This window comes from Delphinapterus leucas, chromosome 6, assembly GCF_059928025.1.
Source record: "Delphinapterus leucas isolate spDelLeu-1000000601 "Yukka" chromosome 6, BTC_Dleu_Yukka2, whole genome shotgun sequence".
Lineage (NCBI taxonomy): Eukaryota > Metazoa > Chordata > Mammalia > Artiodactyla > Monodontidae > Delphinapterus > Delphinapterus leucas.
This window is the reverse complement of record NC_143134.1, coordinates 82,362,013-82,385,688: the sequence shown is the minus strand read 5'-3', so window position 1 is coordinate 82,385,688 and position 23,676 is coordinate 82,362,013. Positions and strand designations below refer to the sequence as shown.

The following is a 23,676-nucleotide window of genomic DNA, read 5'->3' as shown; positions in this document are numbered from 1 at the left end:
AAAAAACTAAATTCTAAGCCATCCGTTATCACTAAACCTAAGATAAAAAGTTTTAGGTGAGATTTCAGTTGCTAAAGCCATCAAGGGTTGATGCAGAGGATGGGAAGGAGATCAATCTAGAAGCAGTACCACTGTTTTCCCTCTCCAAGTAATGTCTCAGATAGTTCTTGATATCTGGCTATGGCCTCATGATAAATTCAGCTCAAAAATAATGTACACATGTATGTGTGCATACATATACACGTGTTGTATAGGTATGTATGTGTGTGTATGTATGTGTTTATATATGTAACTTCTGACATTTTAAACCAATAAGAATGCAGTAAGAATGTAGCTTCAGGATCAAAGAAATCAGGGTGGGTCTTAGATTCTATACGATTGTCCTCCACTTTTTTTTTTTTTTTTTTTTTTTTTGCGGTACGCGGGCCTCTCACTGTTGCGGCCCCTCCTGTTGCAGAGCACAGGCTCCGGACGCGCAGGCTCAGCGGCCATGGCTCACGGGCCCAACCGCTCCGCGGCATGTGGGATCTTCCCGGACCAGGGCACGAACCCGTGTCCCCTGCATCGGCAGGCGGACTCTCAACCACTGCGCCACCAGGGAAGCCCTGTTCTCCATTTTTTAAACTCCTTTGATACTCTGTTGTGTTTGTGGGAGGAGAACTACCTAATGGTGGATATTAAGCATTAGAGGGGCAAACAGAATAGGATTATCGAGGAGGAGTGTGGTGATTACTTCTATTAACCATGGGTAAGGACACAGAAGAAGCAATATTTTACTAGTCTAACAATTTCTATAAGTAATTCAACTAACCATGCATATACAGACTCCAGAAGAAATCAGATTATTAAAAAAAAAAAAGTATGATTGCTGATATAAGGTCGCAAGGCAAAGGTGAAAGGGGAAGAAATCAAGGAGGTAAGAAGTTTATCCTTGGAGATAAAGAAGCCAGGAAATGCAATACGGGCTACAGCAGAACCTAACAGCTACTACTATCCATCATTTCATATATGGCCACAGGGTTATTCATTTTCTGAGTGAATCAGAGAAATTCTCAATGGGTAAGTTGGTCTAAGATCCTCAAAAACTAACATCCAGTCTACTTAAGAGCTGCCCCATGTCTTTGGAATGAATGGTAAGATTGGATAAATGGTCTTCACTAGTTAAGCACAAGGCCTAGGGACAGTTCTGTTCTATAGGCTAGTCTAGAAGAAATCTGTTGTTTCTGCCTGTCTGCATCCAGTGCCCCTTCTTCCAGTAACAATTTCTTGAATCTTCTTTGGGTAACTATTTTTCACCCTCTTTCACTCCCAAAACTTCATATAGAGCTGACCCTTCCTTCTTGGTAGCACCACAATGATCCTGTGACCCTCACCTGGCCAACTGGCCCATTCCAGCCCCTGACTAAAGTGACTGGTTCAGGAACAAGGAAGTGACCAAAGGTGGCCCAGTGAGACCCAGTGAGAAGCTTTCATTCTGCTGAGCTAGTAGGATATGAGCCTGGAACTTCTGCTGGCCATAGTGTCACCAAACGATAGCCTGCTTGAGAATGAAGCCAAATTGAAGAAAGTAGAACCTAGAGATGAGGGCAGCAAAGATGGACAAAATGAAGGAGGAGAGGAAGGGTGTGAGAATAAATACTAATGACATCATTTGAGCATAATTAAGCTACAATATATAGACTTGGATTTTTCAGTTATATGAGCCAATTAAATCCCTCAAAATCAAACCAAACAAAAATAACAGTGAACAAAACTATCTTGGGCTGAGTCACATATTTCTGATTAATACAGCCAGTGCCAAAGTGGCCCTTTTCACATAGGTGTCTGGTCAAATACTGTGAGGCCAAATACATTATCTTTTATTTCTCTGTGTCACCTACAGTACCTAGTGCAATCATCACAACTTACAATGGATATAGAGACTCTGATGATTTACCAAATGACTAGCAATTTGCTGTATTTTATATCAACATCCAAATACCAAGTACTGTTCTAGCTGCTAGAAATCAGAGTGAGAAATGGTCTCCGCATTCAAGAAGATTATAACTGAATTAGGAAGATAATATCTATAAAAAGAGAAAGAACTATCAATAATGGGCTGTTAGAGCGAGAACTTTTCAAGTGTCCATCAGCAAGATTTTCAGGGAAAAAAATTCTGTAGGCAACTGCTAGGGATTCTGAGGTGTACAAATATCTCACTTTAGTGCCTTGGATAGCAGTGGGAAAGCTGCGGTTCTGTTACTGAGTATAAAATGAGGGCCCAGTAACGTTGTGGTCCATGTAAGAGCACATAAAGTAGCACATTTTTTCTTGGCCTAGCTTTCTTTTCTTTAAGCTTGAGTAAGACAGCAGGTGTAAAGAAAAACCATACAAAGACCAAGCAACATGTAAAAAAGAGGGAGAAACATTACAAAAGTAAAGACTATTTTAATGTGTTGTTTTCAGTTCCAAGTTTTCAAAAAAATCTATTCAACATACCTTTGCTTCAATGCGCAACCTTCTCTCATGAACAATGAATGGCTCTTTGGTAAACTCATCAAAACTATACTGCCACTCACATGTAAGCTGTCCAAACGTTCCTTTTGTTACAAACAACACACCACTCAGAAAAAGAAAGAAAGAAACCACTTTAAAAACTGAAGCACTTATATCCAATAATATAATAATAAGAATAGCAGGATACACATTCTTTGCAAGGGCACATAGAACATTCACCAGAAAAGACTATATTCTGGGTCATAAAAAACGTTAATGAATTTAAGAGAACTGAAATCATGCAAAGTATATTCTCAGATCATAAAGAAATTAAACTAGAAAACAAGTAACAGAAAGATAACAAGAATACTTCCAAATGCTTACTTAAAAGCATACTTCTAAAAAAAAATCCACGGGTCAAAGAATCTCAAAGGAAATTAGAAAATAGTTTGAACTGAATGAGAATGAAAACATAAAATTTATGTAGCAACGTTTAGTGGGAAATGTATAGCACAACATACTTATATTAGAAAACATAAAGTACTTATAAAGTAAAATGTATAAGGAATGTTTTTAAGAAATAGGAAAAATGTAGAGGACCAGCTACCAAGCAATATTTTGGAGAACCTTCATGTAATTAATGCTTTAGAACAAAATGCTTTTAATACTAAGACTCCATGTAATATATTTACCAACCTGTATCAGAAAGAGGTTTTTAAAATTAATTCTTGTTCTCCCCCCATTTTGAGGAAGGAAATCAAGAGATGAAAATTCATTCTGTCTATAATAATTCTATTTAATTTTTCCTTCAAAGGTCTTTCTTCCCCAAATCTTCTTTCTGGTTGAAACATCAATTGTAGGTACAACCAGAGGTTTCTTTAAGTGACATATACTTTAAGTTAAGGGACTAAATTAAAGAAACAGCTGGCACCTGGCTAGAATGGAAAAGGAGAAAGCTAATGTAGATTTATTTCTTTCATCTCAATCTTCTGCCTCTGATCCCCTCTTTCACCAATCTTGGATTATAGGGGCTGCTGGAACAAACCTACTGGTCTTCCAGTACATCTTCAACCATGTGAAAAATCAAAGATAGGCTAATCTTATTTCAGGCGCCTCGTACTCCCTCTCCTGATTAAAAGATTCTTTATCTTCAAGTGCAAAATTTGGAAAGAAAGGACCTCCTAAGTATAAATATCATCTTTCAATCAACTACAACTAGCTTACTACATGTACTCTGTCAAGGTTTATGTGACCTCATTTAAAGAGGTCTACTATGTTGAGAAGAAAGTAATTTCTAAAATGTTGCAATGGACTTCCCTGGTGGCACAGTGGTTAAGAATCCGCCTGCCAATGCAGGGGATACGGGTTCGATCCCTGGTCCGGGAAGATCCCACATGCCATGGAGCAACTAAGTCCATGCGCCACAACTACTGAGCCTGTGCTCTAGAGCCCGCAAGCCACAACTACTGAAGCCTGGGTGCCTAGAGTCCATGCTCCGCAACAACAGAAGCCACCGCAATGAGAAGCCCACACACCGCAATGAAGAGTAGCCCCCACCTGCCACAACTAGAGAAAGCCCATGCACAGCAACGAAGAACCATCGCAGCCAAAAGAAAAAAATATGTTGCAAGATCTGGAAATAATAAACTTTGCAACTGACTCTTGTTTAACTCTGATGAGTCACCCTTCCCTCAGTCAATGGGGAGAAGGGTTAATAAAACATGAGTGAATGCTGCTATGAAGAAAATTGACTGTTGAAGCATTGTCTGTAAGTATAAAAGTTCAGAAACAACTTAGATGTGCATTATAGCACATACTTCTGAATGAATACCAGGCAGTCATTTACAAATTAAGAAAGATCTCCACATGCTGACATGGAATACTCTTTAAGACACAGATCTTGGGACTTCCCTGGTGGTGCAGTGGTTAAGAATCCGCCTGCCAATGCAGGGGACATGGGTTCAAGTCCTAGTCCGGGAAGATCCCACATGCAACGGAGCAACTAAGCCCGTGCGCCACAACTACTGAGCCTGTGCTCTAGAGCCTGCGAGCTACAACTACTGAGCCCGCATGCCACAACTACTGAAGCCTGCGTGCCTAGAGCCCGTGCTCTGCAACAAAGAGAAGCCAACACAACGAGAAGCCCACACACTGCATCAAAGAGTAGCCCCCGCTCGCCGCAACTAGAGAAAGCCTGTGTGCAGCAACGAAAACCCAACGCAGCCAAAAATAAATAAATAAATAGATAAATAAATAAAAAGACATAGATCTTAAGTAAAAAATTAAGGTACAGGATGGTGTTAAAATAGATTCCTATTTACATTAAAATATGCATGTGTATGCCTTTATAGGCAGATGTATGCTTTGATAGCATGTTTGCTTGTATAGACATAGAATATTTCAAAGATACAAAAGTAGTCTCTAGGAAGGGGAAAAGAGGGACTGGTATCTGAGATGGAATGAATACTGGCTTTCACATCTATACCTTCTAATACTGTGTGAGTTTTCTATATTTTATGTTACTTTTTAAACAAGAAAATTAAGATAGTGCTATAAATTTGGGGCTCAGAAATTATTAGGATTAAAAACATCAAAAATGATTGCTAAGTTCAATAGTCAACTCGAACCAACAAGATGCTTATAAAAGTTTACCTTTTTGGCAGTGAACAAAGCCACACAGCTTAATTAGCCACTCCTTTCTATTCAGCCATAATCTCTCCTCCTCAGCCACAGTTTCACTCTGCATCATCCAGAAATCCACCCTACTACTGCACTTGCTTATTCTTTTCCGTGGTTTCATAATAATACTTCCTGCAAACACTTGCCCCTCCGAGGCTATGCCACTGTGTATTTTTACATGTATCCCTCTACTGTCTACAGGTTTATTTGAAGATTTGGCGGTAGTTGGGAGTATCCCCCAAAAAACTAATGTCTCCAGTGGTATATCTACTTATGTGAGTGAATCTCTATATATTCTAATGATTAGATACCACCAGAAGACTACTGACTTCTGGGGCAACCTGAAATTGCATACCTTTTCAGAGAGGGGGAAGGAATGGTATTGCCTACCCTTGAGAGGATAGTTTTACAGGAATTTCTCTATCCATTTAGTTGGTTGAAACAAATGCTAAAATATTTAATTTAAAATTATGTTTGTGCATGGTTATGCATTTATCTGTATGCGTACAAAGTTTTAGGCACGAGGCTTGTAGAGCAAGAGAACCATAATTAGCATGAATCAGTGTTAAATATGTGGAACAAGATGTGAATAAAAACTGCTTCACTTCATGAGTGGCTATCAGTTAACCCCTTATCAAATTATATTAGAGAAAGAAAGTTACCTTTTGGTTATCATTAACATGTCTGTTTTATTGATCATGACATGGGTAAAATATTTGTATTTTGCAAATCTTCCATTTTCCATGACCTAAAAAAAAAAGGTGAGAGTGAGAAAATTGATAATATCCTATTCTAATACAAGTAATGCCTTACTGATCCTCTAAAAACCTTTCTCAAGGGGGCAAATCATTAGCACACTTACACAGTAAACGTATTGTCAGAAAGTTGAATATTCACAAAATCACTTCTGCTTCCTTTTTAAAAGCACCTATTTGTACTGCTTTATTCAAGATTACTCAATTGCAGCTATACCAGTGTTTAATGCTAGATTTTTAGAAGATACTGTTATTTTACAAAGTTTAAGTGGAACCTACTGAAGTTACTATTAAACCATCACATTCATTTTGTCTTGAAAAACAGATTAGTATTTGATCATACCTGTACAAAAACACATGTAAACACTAACACATATTTAAACATATGCATCACATAAGTTATATTAGCTCCCACCTTGCCTCTTCCCTGGAATTTCCATTATCTGCCTTACAAACATGCTTTTCTTTGCTAATTTCACAATTCATTCAAAATTAAGGAGCAGACCATTTCTGGACAAACAGGAAACCCCAGGACCAGCATATGCAATAGCCTTTATTTATCTTTAAGACTGCTGAAACACTATCCATGACATGATCAAAAATTCTTTGTCTCATAAAGTTAACTACATAAGCAAAATAGGCTTTTTAAAATCTGTTCTCAATATCATTTGCTCTGAGGATGGAGTTACTCTGGCTATTTAAAATATATAGCAGGCTAGACTATTATTTTTTAAAGGCAAGCAATGTAACTGCGACTAAGATACATCAAAAATTTAGCCAAAAATGTTAGATCTCTTGAAGAAATTCCAAAAGAGGATATAAAGATTCTGGAAAATTGTGTTCCATGAGGCTATATCAAAAAACTAAAATTATGTAATTTAGAAGAAAACTAACAAGTGACTTCATAATAAGGTTGCTTTAGAAGGCTGATACAATAGACTTTTTATGGGAGACAGACGTTAAAAAAAAAACCCAGCAGGATAAAACATACAAATTGACTGCATGGAAGAATTTTCTAACTTCAAAGATCCTAATATTGAGGAAAGAGTATCTTTACTATTTACTGTAGTGGGTGGGGCAATTAAACCCCAATTCCTGGAATTACAAATAAAAAAGGGACATAACCAGAGATTCAGAAGAAATTAATAAAAATTATTAACATATAAATTATGCAAATAAATTTGTAAAACTAGGTAAAATGGGTCATGTTTTAAGAAATGATAAATTATTAACAGAAAGAAGCATCAAATATTGGAGAGGAAGAGCAGAAATTACTTTCAGATGACAGTATCTGGAAAACTCAAGTACACAAAATCCAGTAACTTTATTATATAAACACAATAATCAGTTTGAAAAATGGAAGGAAAACAATCCTGGTTACAAGAGTAATAAAGATAAATATTTACACATAAGTTTAACAAATAACATGCAGAATTTGTATGTTAAAAGCTGTAACAGTCTACTGAGCGGAATAACGGAAAATTTGAAAATGGAAATCCATGTCTTATTATTATATTATTATTATTATTTTGCGGTACGCGGGCCTCTCACTGTTGTGGCCTCTCCTGTTGCAGAGCACAGGCTCCGGACGCGCAGGCTCAGCGGCCATGGCTCACGGGCCCAGCCGCTCCGCGGCATGTGGGATCTTCCCAGACCGGGGCACGAATCCGTGTCCCCTGCATCGGCAGGCGGACTCTCAACCACTGTGCCACCAGGGAAGCCCCATGTCTTATTCTTGAATAAAAAAATTCATTATAATAAAGATGTTATTCCCCCACCCCATTTTTATACATACACACTCAATGTGATCCCAAAATGATGTTTGTTCATTTGTTTTGGGGAGGGGGAAAAGTGATCTGACAATATTGTAATGAAATTTATCTAGAAAAAAAAGTGATATTATCCAGTAAATTATGAAAAGAGAATGAGAACTACTCTAGCAGATATTAATACAATTTATAAAGTTGCAGGCGTGAAACAGTTTGATGCTAGTGGAAATTGTATACAGACATAGCAATAGAAAGAATACAGATTCCAGAAACTGACCAAAATGCAATAGGATTTTATAAAATCCTATATATCCAAACATAGGAATTTAAGAAATCAAGACAGCATTTCAAATTATTGGTGAAAAACATGCATTTTCAAGTAAATGGTGCTTCAAGCAACTTGCTGGCTAAAGCTAGATTCCTACTTCTCTCTTTTATTTTTTTCCTACTTCTCTCTTTACACCAAATTAATTCCACATGGATCACTGATTTAACTATACAAAATGAAACTACAGAAGTACTAGAATAAAATAACATTTTAATAATCAAAGTGAAGGGTTAAAAATAAAACACAGGGCTTCCCTGGTGGCACAGGGAACTAATGAATAGCATTAGTTAAACACTAATGAATAGCAAAACAGTAAGCAAATAAACAGAAATAAAACAAAAATCAAAGAATTGGGAAAATATCTGTCAATACAGTGATATATAACTAATTTCATAACACACAGAATTCTAGTAATATGAATAAACCAACAGAAGAAAAATGAGTAAAATCTATAGGAAAATGTGTAAAGGATATGAACAGGTAGTCTAGCAAAACACAAAATCTGACAATTAACATATGAGAAAATGTTCAATCTAACTCAAAATCAAGAAAATTCAAGTTAAATAAATGTATCCTTTGAGCCAGCAATTCCACTGCTATGATTTATCTTATGCAAAGGTGTGCGAAGACATACTTATAGGAATCTTCATGGTTATATTGTGTTAAATGCAAAAAACCTAAATGTTCAGAAACAGGAGACTGTTTAATTATAGTATAGGCATACAATGGGACATTATGCATGAAAAAGAAACAATCCTGCTTACAAGGGTAATAAAAGGTAGATCTGGGACTTCCCTGGTGGCTCAGTGGTTAAGAATCCACTTGCTAATGCGAGGGACACGGGTTCTATCCCTGGTCTGGGAAGATCCCACATGCTGCAGAGCAACTAAGCCCGTGTGCCACAACTACTGAGCCTGCGCTCTAGGGCCCCTGAGCCACAGCTACTGAAGCCTGTGTGCCTACAGCCTGTGCTCCGCAACAAGAGAAGCCACAGCAACAAGAAGCCCGCGCACTGCAACGAAGAGTAGCCTCTGCTCGCCGCAGCTAGAGAAAGCCAGCGTGCAGCAACGAAGACCCAACGTAGCCAAAAATAAATAAATTTATTTTTAAAAAAAGGTAGATCTGTGTGTACTGATACAGAAAGATGGGCAAGATATAACTGAAAATAAATTACTAAGAATGAATTACTTACTTAATGAATAAATTACTAAGAATTTCTGGAAGGGTTGGTGGTAACCCACCAAATCTGTTCACAGCATTTATCTCTGGGCTTGGGAAGGATAACGGTGGAGGTGGGGTTAGAAGTGAAGCTTTTATTTTTAACTTTACATCCTTTTGTTTCAGTTTTTTGGTACTGGAAAAGAAATTAGCTTGAAAGTATTTTCTTTTGTTCTATATGGCCAAGTTTTAAAATATAGAATACAAATGTTGATTTCCTCAAGAACATCACTACTACTAGAAGACAAGAGTCTATAAACCCCATTAATCGATTACAATCTTCAAATAACTTGAAAGCTAATGGTTCAATTCTAAGTAACTAACTTCTATTTCAGTATTATGTTAAGTCTGGGTATTGCAGTTGAGTCTGCCTTTCATCACTTTCCACTTTTCAGACCCAATCTAATCCGTACATTTAAGAAATTAAACCACTTTTAATAGTCACAATAGCATCTGATATAAATAAAAGCTAAAAAAAAGTAACTCATGCAGTGCTTTTTGGAGTTCATCAAAAACCTTAAATGCAACACTTGAAACATGAATGGTCAAACTTTAAATAAACACGTCGAAGATAACTCAATATACAGCAAAATTTTGCTGGTCAGTCTCCATTAAAACATGCGACTATGGAATAAGAACAGCATTAATGAATGAGAAGAAGCTACAACTTCGAACTAAATCCCATAGAAGGATGAGAGAGAATGTGATAGCTTATCAGCCATCATCTTCCATCATGCTGTAAAGAATCTACAAATGTCATGCCTTTGGTCACAATTTCCTGCCAAATTATTTGACTCTGTAAATTCACTACATATGAAGCTTTATACTTTTCAAAACATCATTTGTATTATTTTGAAAACCTGGAATTTTAGACCTCAAGGAATATTATTGTTCATCCAAACTAATCCCTTCCTTTTACACATGAAGAAATCGAGGATCATTTAAGTGTCCTTCCCATCTAATCTTCACAACAACCTTGTATTATTAGGTTAAGATCACATTTAAGTGACTTGCTTGGGGTCATATTGTCAGTTGCAAAACTGGGCTCAAAAAAGTGGTTTCTTCACTTCTAATTCCAGTGCTTTTCACTACACCATGATAGTATCAGTCACACGCTTCCATGGTACCTGAAAAAGGTCTTCAATATCCCTGGATGCTGGGTGTTGCTGAGGAAGGCTGCTAAAGCTGCTCAGGCTGGCTTACTTTTTTTAGGTTAACAGCGTTCAAATAGTGTAATATTAATACCTTATCTTCCTTCACCCCAATCAGGTACTAGGTATGAATGTTTCTACTAAAATAATTTGGGATACCCTTTAAAATAAATGAAGAATTAGCGAAACCAGGGCTAGGAATCACATGTAGTCTTTGCATCAAGACCAAAGTTAGGCAGAAAAATCAATGAATTTGCCTGAAGTATCAAGTACAATAGCCAGTACTAAAGACATGTTAGCCTCACTTACATGCTATAGTGTTAAAGGAAAAGCATTTTTTGCCTTATTCATTAAAAAAATATATGAATTATCCATCATCATTTAAGAACTTTAAGAAATAAACAGGGAAGCACAAAGGAAACTACATTCGTTATATATAATTGTCAGAACCTACAGGTAACAAAATGTATGGTTATTGATAAGGGTCCCTTTTGCATTAGAAAAGTTGAGTATGTAAGCCTTAGTTTACTAGATATAAATAAATCCAAACCAAATTGATTATACGTTAGAAACACACAAAAAGTACGAACTGGAAAGACAGTTGTGTCAGGGTTATCCTCTAATAATATCCGTATTTCCTGCCAGATAAGTCCCAGTACTTTAGAAAAAGAACATACCTAACAACTATAGTAATACAGAAAACACTGCTAACACTTTCCAACCATCTAAATGCTATGAATTAGCACAGTTCTATAACAAACACATTTCTGAAAAAACAAAGCAAAATATGAAAAGATAGATATGAACAAATCACTAACATGGAAGACTTTAAATCCCAAACAATATAAGGTGCTAATATTCATTGCAAATATATTTAAGAAAATTGGGTAAAGATAAGAATACAGTTAAGCAAAAAACAAAACCAAAATCTGATCAATATCTGTTTCTTTTGGAGGATGAGTTTCATAGAGGTGTATATATATATATATATATATTTTTTAAAGATAGCAGCATGAGTGATAAAAGGAAAATGAAATTCATCTAGATGAAAAAGATAAAGAACAAAATGCTATCGAGCAAGAAAATCTACTGGATAATGAATAAATGGTTTTATAGATTGGCTAATTTGAATAGTTTGGAGACAATGGGGAAAGATGGAAAGTTTATCAACAGATTATACTAAAAAATTAAGTGTACTTTTAAAAATGACAAAATTCAGGGAGGTAAACAAAACAAATTAAAATGGTAAATGCTGCCATTTCTCAATTATTAAAGAAGTAAATAAATAAATGACTTGTAATCTTCTCTTTAGAGAAAAATGTAGTCAGTAAGTATAACTTCCTTAGAGTAATATGATTAAGGCTTAGGGATAAAAAAGGTTTTATCAATTCACTTTAAATATAACAGATCTGAGAGCTATAGCCAGGAAAAACAAGGTATTCAACTAAGCTTCATGGGCAAATATAGTAGAAATTCATTACCTAAAAGCTCAATGATTTCATATATATAGCAGAATAAATATAAACACAAGTGAAGAATTGGTATTTAGCTTATTATGTGAGGCAAATTGGTTTTTAAAAAAAATTGAATCTCACTGACTGTGTCACCAAATCTGAAGAGGAATAAGGCTTTGTTTAATCCCCCCCATACCTTTGTCTCCTCCCATGCAAATAAGCTATTTTGACAGTCAGCCGAAGTATAAACTATGCTGACAACTTACACAGGACAGCTGAGCATAACACTGTGACATAAAATCAAATAAAAGAAACTATTATCTTAAGAGATGTGAATTGTCACCAACTGGTTCAACTAAAACAGTCTGGAGAAAGGACAGAATTATGCTCATGACATAATTATGTGCACTGACAACAGGAGACCATTAATTAACGTACCTAATACATTCTACAAGAAGAGCCAGAGAAACTGGTCAGAAATACTGTAAGTGGATAGTTACAAAAGTCTCTCTAATGCATTTCCAGCAGAACCTCTATTGAACATTTACTGACCCATGATACTATATAAACTTGAAAAGAATAACATTTCTTTCAAAATACTGAAATAATTCAGAGCAGTCCAAATCACTGAGGTTTTATTGTTTCTATCGCTTACCAATTAATGTGTGGAAACCGTCACAACATTCTAACTATTCTATTAACCTTAAAAGAAAAAAAAAAAAAGGCAAAATTTAATGATGGCTTTTATTTTGGCAAAGAGGAGACAAATGAGGAATATAGAATAATGATGACCAGGACCAGCATACACTGGTTATTATTCATCTGGAATAATGAAAATATATTAAGTTCCTATTAGACACTGTACTAATGATCACATAGATTACCTTGCTTTTTAATCCTAGCAACGCCATCAAGGTACTATTATCTTGGTATTGTATACCAAAGTACTGTTAGTACTACAATTATCTTCATTTTATAGTCTGGAATATGAGATCAGACTAGAATAAAAGACTATAAAGCTAGTAAAAGGAAAAGGCTAGTACTGAATTCAGGTTTACATGGTTCCAGAATCCAGGCCCTGAGCCATACGGTATTACTGCACCCCAGGTATCTTTACTGTCAACATGAGTTAGCATAGAAGAAATACATATATTCCACTAGATGAAGTGCGATCCCATTTTAACAGCTCATTGGAATATGGATTCAGATAGTTCACAAGCTGTGTCACATCTCCTGTAATACTTCCATTTCATATAACACCCAGGGATAATTATCTCTTTGGAAGGTAGTAAGACTAATAAACAACTAACTCAGACTCAAAGTGCACAAAATGTCTAAATGTACATTTCTCCATACTGCTTCCTATAAGATTCTTTAGCGGTAAATTTTCACTGATATACAGTTCATCAGAATCATCACCAGATAGGATATCAGTTTCATTTGAATTTACAACTAAAGACTGTTAACTGGCAAAAAACTATACATGGTGTTTCCTTTTATAGATGACATTAAATTTTGTTTTTAGATGAATGAAAGCAGCCTCCAATCTAATTTTCTATGAAGATGAACTGTTTCATTTGGCAAGACAACAGCTTTTCTCTCATAGGATATTTGGCTAATAAAGAAGACTTTTCATAATTTATAATAAAGTCTTCTAACAATATTATTGTTAGAGCACACACTAAAATAAAATATGAATGAACTTTACTAAGCTCAAGTTATGTTGAGAACCTATGTGCTGTTGAAAGTAACCAAAGGACATTGTAAGGTAGGGCTCTCATGTATCAATAGAGAAGTCATGGGTTGAATCCCAGGTTACAATTTAGCACCTTTAGCTAAATAAAGCCTAAAGACCTTTTAAACTAAAACTTACTGCAGAATTTTAGCTCTATTTGCACATCCTTGGTAAGCAGAAAGACTCAAGTTGAACCTATCTGAGCTTAGCATTTTTATTTCTTTTAAATGTGCTACATTTTCTACTTTAATATTTATCCTTCCATAATATATTTATAAATTTATGGGATGAAATGATGACAAACTTTTGAAAAAGATTTAGTAATCAAATTAGTCTCATTTCAGTTACTGGATTAAAAAATAATTTAAAAATTCATTGTACACTTTTTTGACAAAGAGAAAACTGGAACCTCCCGTAAGTGGAACCATCACCTCCAGAAAAAGACACAATTTCAAAGTCTTATTCACACAGTTATTTTTATGTAATTCTGGAAGGTTCTAAGTGGGGTGAGTTAGTCCACTGGTCCAAAATAAAGTCAGTGGGACTTACTACTAAATGTTCAAAAGTATATGCTTTCAAAAATGATGTGCCAAAGACTCTCCAAGAGAGTTCTATTAAGCTAATAAATGAGGTATGAGAATTGTATCCAAGTTGGACAGGTAATCTTTTCATGGCATCTGCTTTATCTGAGATGCTAACTCTAATTTGCTTTGATAACAGAATTTGGCTCTCTTCAGTTTTCTCATCCCATTCAGAAGTATGCTTCTGGAGAGGAAGAGTTAAAAATGAAGAGTGAAATCCAATGGGCCTTTATCTCGTAGTTCTTGTCCACTTACTCAAAATTTCAGATGAAGCCAGGAAGAATGTTCAGCACTACTCTGGTGATCTGACTGCCTATGATAAGCCCGTTTTTTCCCAGATCAGTTGTAATTCTCTTCCGGAAGTAAAGGGAAAGACCACATCAGCTGAAGGTAGTTATCTTCCAATTGTTATTAAGTCAGTGTTTGAAGCTAATAATAAACATTTGTAATTTCTGAAAGAAAAGAAATATACAACAAACAAAAACAGCATCCCTTCTACAACTTATATAATGGCATCTATGATATCTCTGTAAGACATGTAAGAGATTCAAAGAAAACACAGATAAAATTTTTAAATGTCTGAAATGGCTGAAAAATACTACCCCCATGGGACAACCCAGCTGTCAATATCTGTACACAATGAAAAACACAAAGATTATACATACATGTACATACACAAATGAATTTTGAGAAGATTTATTTAAGGGGTAAATTTTTTTTAAAAAAGGCAGAGTCAAAAGGTAAAAATATGTTCAATCAAAAAGAAAAAGCTTCTACATCAACTATAAAAACATAGAGGGCTTCCCTGGTGGCACAGTGGTTCAGAATCTGCCTGCCAATGCAGGGGACACGGGTTCAAGCCCTGGTCTGGGAAGATCCCACATGCCGCGGAGCAACTGGGCCCGTGAGCCACAATTACTGAGCCTGCGCGTCTGGAGCCTGTGCTCCTCAACAACAGAGGCCGCGATAGTGAGAGGCCTGCGCACCGCGATGAAGAGTGGCCCCTGCTTGCCAGCCACAACTAGAGAAAGCCCACAGAAACAAAGAAACACAGAAACAAAGACCCAACACAGCCATAAATAAATAAATACATACATTAAAAAAAAAACAAAAAAACACAGAAAGGTCCTGCTGGTGATAATGTATTCCAGAAGACCAGGTTTCCCACACTGGGGACCGAATGGGTCACATTTTTCCCACACTGGGGACCGAATGGGTCACATTTTTACTCTTTAGAAGTTAATAGTAATTCTATTTATAAAAATTTACAATAATAAAAAATATATAACAAATTTATATATTTGAATCATAATTACATGAATAAAAATTAAAAAATGAAATACACCATAATAAATGGTGGGGAGACAGGGTAAGTTTTTTCCTTTCTATTCCTATTTTTCTTTACTGAGCATATATTACTTTAACAATGTAGAAAATAATCTGCTTTAATTTTTGAAAAATTTCACATCTTTTGTAAAATACTAAAACTGTAGATTGAGAATCAATGTTAGTCCAGTGATTCGCAAGAGAGATTTACCTTTTTCCATGGAGTGCAAGTCTCTAAATTTTTTAATTCAAAGAAACTCCAAGTTTTACTGAATACATTCAAAAAATCTTTGTAGACATAATATAGTTAACAAGCTATTCATAGATAATAATTTACAGTATAAAAACATAGCATTCCCTATTAAGAATTATATATACTATCCTGATTATCTGTTTATAAAAACACAATGACTATATTTTGAATGCTCAAATAATTAAGGATCTCTAAGAAATAGCATAATGCAAATTTAGTAGATATCTTTGTTACCATTTCACTGCATAGGATATGTATATGCAATAAAGATGGTTACATTAAAAACCAATTTTACAAAATTATTAAATGTTTATTTTAAAGCTGATATTTGGAGGTACACTATTCCTATATACATATTGGTTGATACGAAATAATTGTTAAATAAATTTATCACACTGATTGAGAGATAATTACAGACATGAAAATAGGTCTACCACATTAAAACAAACCAAGCCATAAACTCCTACATATGACCATCATAAATTATTCTAATTAGCTCCCTAACATGGTCTGCGTTATTTGAAATCGTGTGTTTCATTCTTCTTTGATTCAGGCCTTTCTGTAAGGTTTTGTATATAGTATGGCTTGTACTCACTGCACTTCATAAACTTGAATATTCATCTACTGAAATTAAAGATTACATTAACAATCTAAACATTTTTAATTGATCTCCATTTATTTCAAAGGTGTAGGGATAGGATAATAAATAAAACTGACATTCTCTTTACATAACCATCATAATTATTATTTGACTTAAATGAATAATTTGTGTATCTTATTTAGACCCTATAGGACCTATAATATTTTGGACTACTACAATAAATTACAAATATGCAAGGAAACCTATAAAAGAAAAACCTGTGGCTTGAAGATACAGTAGAAAAGTACTCAGTAACAGTTGGATTGTTGTTTCTGGTCCTCCTCCCATCACTATAGGAAAAGTATAATGCAAAATTTCACCGTGGGACTTAAATCAGACAAACCACTATAGTAGCTGTCACAGCAGTCATCATTCTATAGTGTACATGACCCTGGGATGTAAAATACAGCAGCACATACTTCATGTTGAACTTTGATGTCCTACTCACAGATCTAACTCCATCTGTTAATTTTCATAACATGACCTTAAAGTCAACACTCAACACTACATCAATGATATGTGTTTTGAATAATTTCAAAAGGTAAAATTTATAAAATTCTGATTATTTTAAAAATAGAAGTAAATTGAAATTTATTCCAACTTCCTTTTCAATAAGGAATATTGAAAGTCAGTAATATTACTCTGGGTTTACTTTGTTATATCTATACCAATGTGAGCATCAATTAATTTCATTTATAGGCTCTTAAAAACAGATTATTTATCCATGATGATAGGTGTTCACAATTTTAGGATTTTTATAAACTCTTCTTCCTGCCAGTTTTCACTATGTTATTCAAGTGCCAAGTAGACACAAAGGAAAATAGAGAATGAGTGATTATTCCCTTAGAAAAGAAGAAAGAACTCTCCATCCCTTTATCCCTTTTTCTATACATAGGCAGTGACCACATAGAAATTTGGAATATAAATAAAGTGAAAGGATATGGAAAGGTGTGGTATTACATAGTCAATCTCTCAAACTCAGCTTTCTCACTAGGCTTTATTAGATGGATACTCCCATTTTTAAAGTTCTAATTAATTACAGGGCCACTAATAAACAAACAAAAGAACGGTTCATCTCATTTAAAGTCCCAAAATTGAACTAATTTTCTATATATTTGATGAGGAATAAGAAGATATTTTTGTCCAAGTCCTATTTCTCCATCAAGAAAACATAGAGCAATCCTCAGGCTTAAATTTTTCTCAAATAAAATTAACATAATAAATACATTTTTTAAACTGAAAATATAATTAATACCTGTCAGCAGAGAAGCTTGAAAAGATTATTTCACTGGTGCAGGAAAACAGAAACAGAAAGAACAAGGCCAATTGTACTGTTAAAAGAATGTATGCCACTTTTAAGGGCTAAAAACTTAAGGATGAATCCCTAAGGTCACATGAACAAAGTTTACTAGTTACTAGAATATTATTTTAAATCTTTTTACTGTTTAAGAGATTTTAAATAAATGTTAATTCTACCTCCAATTTTCTTTTCATTAAAATGGTAAGGCACTGCTAAAATATCCAGAACTTTTCCCAGATAAATTCATAAGGACCTTTGTGAAGTCTGTACCATAGAATTAAGTGTCACAGACCAACCACAGGAAACTCAGTAAATTTCTTGCAAACAAGCAGTTAGCATTTTCTCCTTTAGAAAGGCCGCATGCTTAGCATAGTTGGAATCAAGAAGTCAACGAAATTACCAAACCCTTCCTTCCTCAGGCATACACAATACATAACAATAGACTATGTTCTTTCCAGCTTCCAGCAGAAGCAGCAGACTTTGCTTGATTTTGACCAAGGGTGAGAGAGCAGTGGATGCAAGACAAAGACAAATTGTCTCTGATACCAGCAGTGACTATTTTAATGGTCACTGTTTTAATTTATTTACTTACTCCAAAAAGATAAGAATACTATATTTTGATGAAAACAGTAATTAAATTCTTTGACATTCACATATTTCTTAGTCCTAGCATACACCCTGGATTTCTACTTAATTTGAATCAATGCTGCTAGGCAGGTAGAAATTTCAAGAGCAAAATTTTTTAGCTTCTTTTTTGGTAAGCTCAATACTAAAAATCTGAAATAGTCATTTTCTAAGAAATAATGATTTATAGAGATAAAATCTTGATAAACCTAAGAATTAGAAGAGACTCAAGTCATTGGCTGAATAAATTAAACCAAAAGCTAAACAATTAAGGCAATGATCTACTACAGTCTAATATAAGCTCATTATAAGCAAAATGCTTAACATAAATTAAGGTAAATGTTCCTTTGTTGATCCAAATGCAGAGCAGTCATAAGGGTTTAAACATCATACTATTAACAGTCATTAATTTTTCGAGTTTTTTTTTTTTAAGTACATCTGATATACTAGAAAAATAGAACAAAAAGTTTCATCTAAGTTTGAAATTAAAAAAAAAGCCTTCAGTATGCAAAACATAAAACAGATTTGCTTATACATCTTTCAGAAACATAGATAACATTTTCCCAATATTATCTAGAAGAAATACATATAATTATGCTTACTATAACAATTCTTCTGTCCTGAATTCATAACATTTTATAATAAGGATATAGCACATGGATATGTACGCTAATAAGTAAATATAATGATTGTAAAACCAACTTTGTTCACTGTTTCAGAAAATGTATACATAATAAAATGAAATAAAAGAACCAAAGAACATTTTTCTTCATTCTCAGACTATAAATTATTTCACTATCTAAGCTTTATGACAAATCATGAATGTTTCTTATAATAGTAGTTCAACCTATATGATTTTGGAATAGAACAACAAATTCGTATTGCTTCAAGTTATATAAGTTTGTTATTATTAAAAGAAATTTGACAAAGAAGCTTTTAAAATACTAAATAAATATAAAATATTGACTGGCTATTACTATTCTTTTTCTTTCTTTTTTTTAACTCAATTACATTATATTACAGCCCAGAAAATTTACAGAGAACATTAAAAACAGCATTTTGCTAACAAATAAACAGATAATTTAAAATGAAACTAGTGAACATTAAAGAAAAAATTGTCTAACTTTAAATCTTAAAGACAAACTGTTATTACAAAGCTATAAAACACATAAAGCAAATGCTATAATATATGGTATGCCCTACTTTGGCTATAAAATACATTTTTCCGTGCTTAAATAATGCATAAATTTTTGTTTTTGAAAATACATAGAAAAACATTTTAAAAGGAAAACGTACTTTTGACTCCATATGGGCATTATGGTAGTAGTCATACAAAACATGTTAATGAAACATTCCAAATAAAATGACAAAGAACACATGAATTTGAACATTTCAGATCTGACTAATCATCGTCATCATCATTATCATCATCACTACTTCTACTGTGAGTCATAATCCACTCCCTGTAGACCTGAATTTTCTGTAAGCATGGTAAAGAAAAAAAGAAGCACAAATGTTAGTTAAGTATGGCAAATTGCTTGGAAAACATGTAAAATTATGAAATGTTCAAGAAGTCAATAATTTTGAAGAAGACTTCAGCTCTAAGTGTGGCAGTAATTATGGATATAATTTCTTAACCTAATAAGACTTAACTAAACTCCACTGGTTGGTACACTTAATGTATAGAATAGCTTGATGATACCAGTAAATTATTTTGTGACTATGTTAGAATTATTCTATTTCTCTAGTAGGTAGCTTTAATGGACTATCAGGAAGCACTATAATTATGTGCCACTTTCTAGATAGAAAGGTACACAATAAGAGAGTGTATCTCATATTTAATTATCATATATAGGCATATATAATTTAGTGAACACAGAGCACCCTTTTTAGAAAATTAGAAAACAAAAGGATGAACATTTGAAAGTATTAAATATTTTCTAAGGGCATTATTATTAAATCAGATTAAATCTAGGCAGATGAGATTTGAAATACTGTTTATATGTCATCTACTTCTTTGCCACAGCACTGGTATTTGTATATTTCAAAGTGTTCGCTAATAGTAAAGTTTTGATTCAAAAAAAGCACCATTACCACTAAAGCAACAACCCAATTCTTACACCTGTAAGAGAGTAATGCCAAACACAAACATCCTAAGGCATCTGGTGAATTCCTATAGGTATTCTGACTAATACTGTGTTTAATACTCTTGCTGAAAAATAAGTAATGGCTGACAAGGATTGTGAGATTTTAGTCATTTAAACAGCTCTTTTAGCAATTAATTCTACAACTGGCCTAATGAAAATAACAGGCATGTTTAAAAATACAGTCAATAGTCATGATCTTAAATCCCAAACTTCAGAGCTTTAGAAAACAATCAATGGAAAAAAGTGTAGAACAAATTTACTTGTTACTGAAATCAAGTTATCAGCTGTGAAAAACTTGGTATGTCATGGCTTTCTTATCATCTGTTCTCTAATAATGAGGATGTATGTCTAAACTCTCCTCACTACTCATCCTTACTTCCTACTAAGTTTATAAAATAGTTTCTCAAGAAATAGTTTTGTGAAAGGTGATTTGATAACTATTCAGTTTAGTAAAATGAATTAGTAATATGTTAACTGTGTTCTAATAGGGGAAGGCACGTGCTGAGTAGATATGTATGTTTCAATTGTATAACTATAGGTGACTTCTGCAATATTTTCAAAGAGTGATATACTGTCATTGTAGAGTTTGTCAACCTGCCATTTAGAACACATCTCTCAGTAGATTGCCAGTTCTATCCCAATATGCAATTATTCTGATGCTTTAAAAACATTTTAAACACAATGTAAAACCACTTAACTAAATATCACACATTAACACAATACTTGTAAGTTTATGGAAGTACATTTAATGCAAAATTATACACTGTGAACGTAAAGATATCAAGTACTAGCAATACTTTCAAGTCTGTACTATGAGTATTTTCAAATATGTACAATTTATTATTACTATGAGTATTTTCAAGCCTCCTTGTTTTCAATTAAATGATTTAATTTAGTATTTCACAACTAAACAACAGAAACGACTTTAAATTGGTATATCCTATTGTGTATGTTATCTGCAGCATAATCCAGATTTTAAAAAGTCTAACTTTCAAAGTAGAAGTTATATAAACAGATAAAATATTCTATCTTCAAACTGACTATTGTTCTAAAAGCTAATTTTCCTTACTAAAAGATGTTGGTTTTCATGTAAATTGCTTATCAATTCCACAGGGTTTTAAATAGACCACACAAGCATAAAGCGGGAAGCGGGTCATGGCCATTTGAGCATCTTCAAAAGAAAAGCAGGAGAACCCAAGAATTCACAATAGCAGTGGTCATGATTTTTTTTTTCCTTATGCATGCCTAACTGGACATGAGGATTATATCTGGAATAAAAGTTGTTAGTGGTTTGAAGGAAGCACCCTAAATAGAAATGGTCTAACTGGGTAAATAAGTACCATCAACTGTGAGGGCACATAAGGCACAATGGCTTTCGGCTAATCTAGTAAATCCAGTACAGAACTAAGGTATCCTATAAAAAGGTCAGATTTGCTAAAAATCCTATACAAAAAGTTACCAATATAAAAGCTTTTCTTTGCATTCAAAATACTGAAACAGCTGTACGTAGTTTGTAAATTTTAAGACTAAAATTTACTGTTGGCTTTCACTTGCAAAGTCATGCATTAACTGTTTTCATATCAAACTTTTTGATGCCTGTAAAAAAGAAAAAAAAAATTCTTACAGTAAATAAATGTACATTTAAAACCTAAGTAAATGTAAGAAACTTTAAATGGAATTAAGCAAAACATAAAAGCCCAAATAATCTAATACATATTTAAAGCATTATATAGCTACTTTAAATAAAAAGCTGACTTGACTATATTAATCTTAATTCATAAGATATTTCTTCACCCACCTGTAACATTTGATTTCCAGTACCATCCCTCAACCTGTAAGGTCTGATAACTCCATCTTCATTAAAGAACCTAGGGGGTCGCAGACTCTCCACTTCATTAGAAGTCTCTGTAGCTCTAGAGGGAAAACATATAACTTGATTTTAAAAATTACTCAAAAACTCCTAAGTATACTTTAAAATGAAACTACTAAAAAAACGATCTTCTATTGGATAAAATGAGACTATTACATCACTTCTCTTTTTTAAATTTTGTCTTTTGACACAAATAATAAGTTCTCTAGACAAATGTAGAACTGTAAAGAAGTGTGATTATAGATTCTCTTGGATTTTCTTTGTAGACAATAATCAGAGAATCAGCATATGAGTACTGCTTTTTCTTTTCTGGTTTAAGACTTTTAATTTCTTTTGCTTTTCCTATTTCCTATTATATTGCATTATTAGCTCCTCCAGCACAATGCGAAATACATGAGGGGATTGCAAGCATCCTTCTCTCATTCTCAACTTTAAAGGTAAAGCTTCTAAGAGTTCTTCATGAAGTATAGGTATCAGCTTTTTTTTTTTTTGAAGGCACTGCTTGTTAAGTCAAGGAAATTCATTTCTACTCTTAGTTTGCTAACTTTTTTTTTGTCATTGTTATTGAAAATCTTGAATGAACAATGAATTTTAAATACGGAATTTTCCCCTGGTCATTGCTGTGATCCTGTGGTTTATCTCCTTCAAACTGTTAATGCTTTAAGTCACATTACATGGTTTTCTAATGTTCACATACCTTCACATTCCTTCTAAGGCTTGATATGTACTGTTTGAAACACATATACACACTGCTGAATTTGGTTAATATTTTATTTAACATTTTTTGACTGTATGGACCTACATGAGAAAGACTCATTTATTGTTCATTCATTCATTCAACAAACATTCACATATTCAACAAATATTAAGAGCTTACCATGTTATGTATCCATATGTATAGACACATACATATGGATCAATCTCCAATTAAAAGCAGAAATTGGCAGAATGTATAAAAAAATGTGATCCAACTATATGCTGTCCAAAATAGGCTCATTTTAGAGTCAAAGACACAGATAAAGTGAAAGTAAAAGGATGGAAAAAGATATACCATGTAAATAATAACCAAAAGAGAGCTGGAATGGCTATACTAAAATCAGAAAAAAATTAGACTTAAAAAAAAAATTCCTATTAGACACAAAGAAGGACATTTAATTTTTTTAATGAATTTTTATTGGAGTATAGTTGATTTACAATGTTGTTTTAGTTTCAGGTGTACAGCAAAGTCAATCAGCTTTACATACACAGATATCCATTCTTTTTTAGATTCCTTTCCCATACAGGCCATTAGAGAGTACTGAGTAGAGTTCCCTGTGCTATACATTAGGTCCTTATTATTATCTATTTTATATATAATAGTGTATATACATT

At 33.7% G+C, this 23,676-nt stretch overlaps 1 protein-coding gene across 7 annotated transcripts in view; it reads right to left on the bottom strand.

Annotated features, from left to right (window-relative positions):
* Window positions 1–23,676, bottom strand: part of VPS13A (vacuolar protein sorting 13 homolog A) — a 273,758-nt gene that overhangs the window by 41,347 nt on the left and 208,735 nt on the right. For 4 of the 7 annotated variants that reach the window (XM_089913319.1, XM_089913320.1, XM_022573468.3 and 1 more), the window contains 3 exons: window positions 22,234–22,348; window positions 5,817–5,902; window positions 2,479–2,602 (listed from right to left, as the gene is read on the bottom strand). In XM_089913319.1, the coding sequence (XP_089769445.1) occupies window positions 2,479–2,602; window positions 5,817–5,902; window positions 22,234–22,348 (325 nt within the window). The other 3 variants (XM_089913323.1, XM_089913322.1, XM_022573470.3) reach the window with 3 other exon arrangements.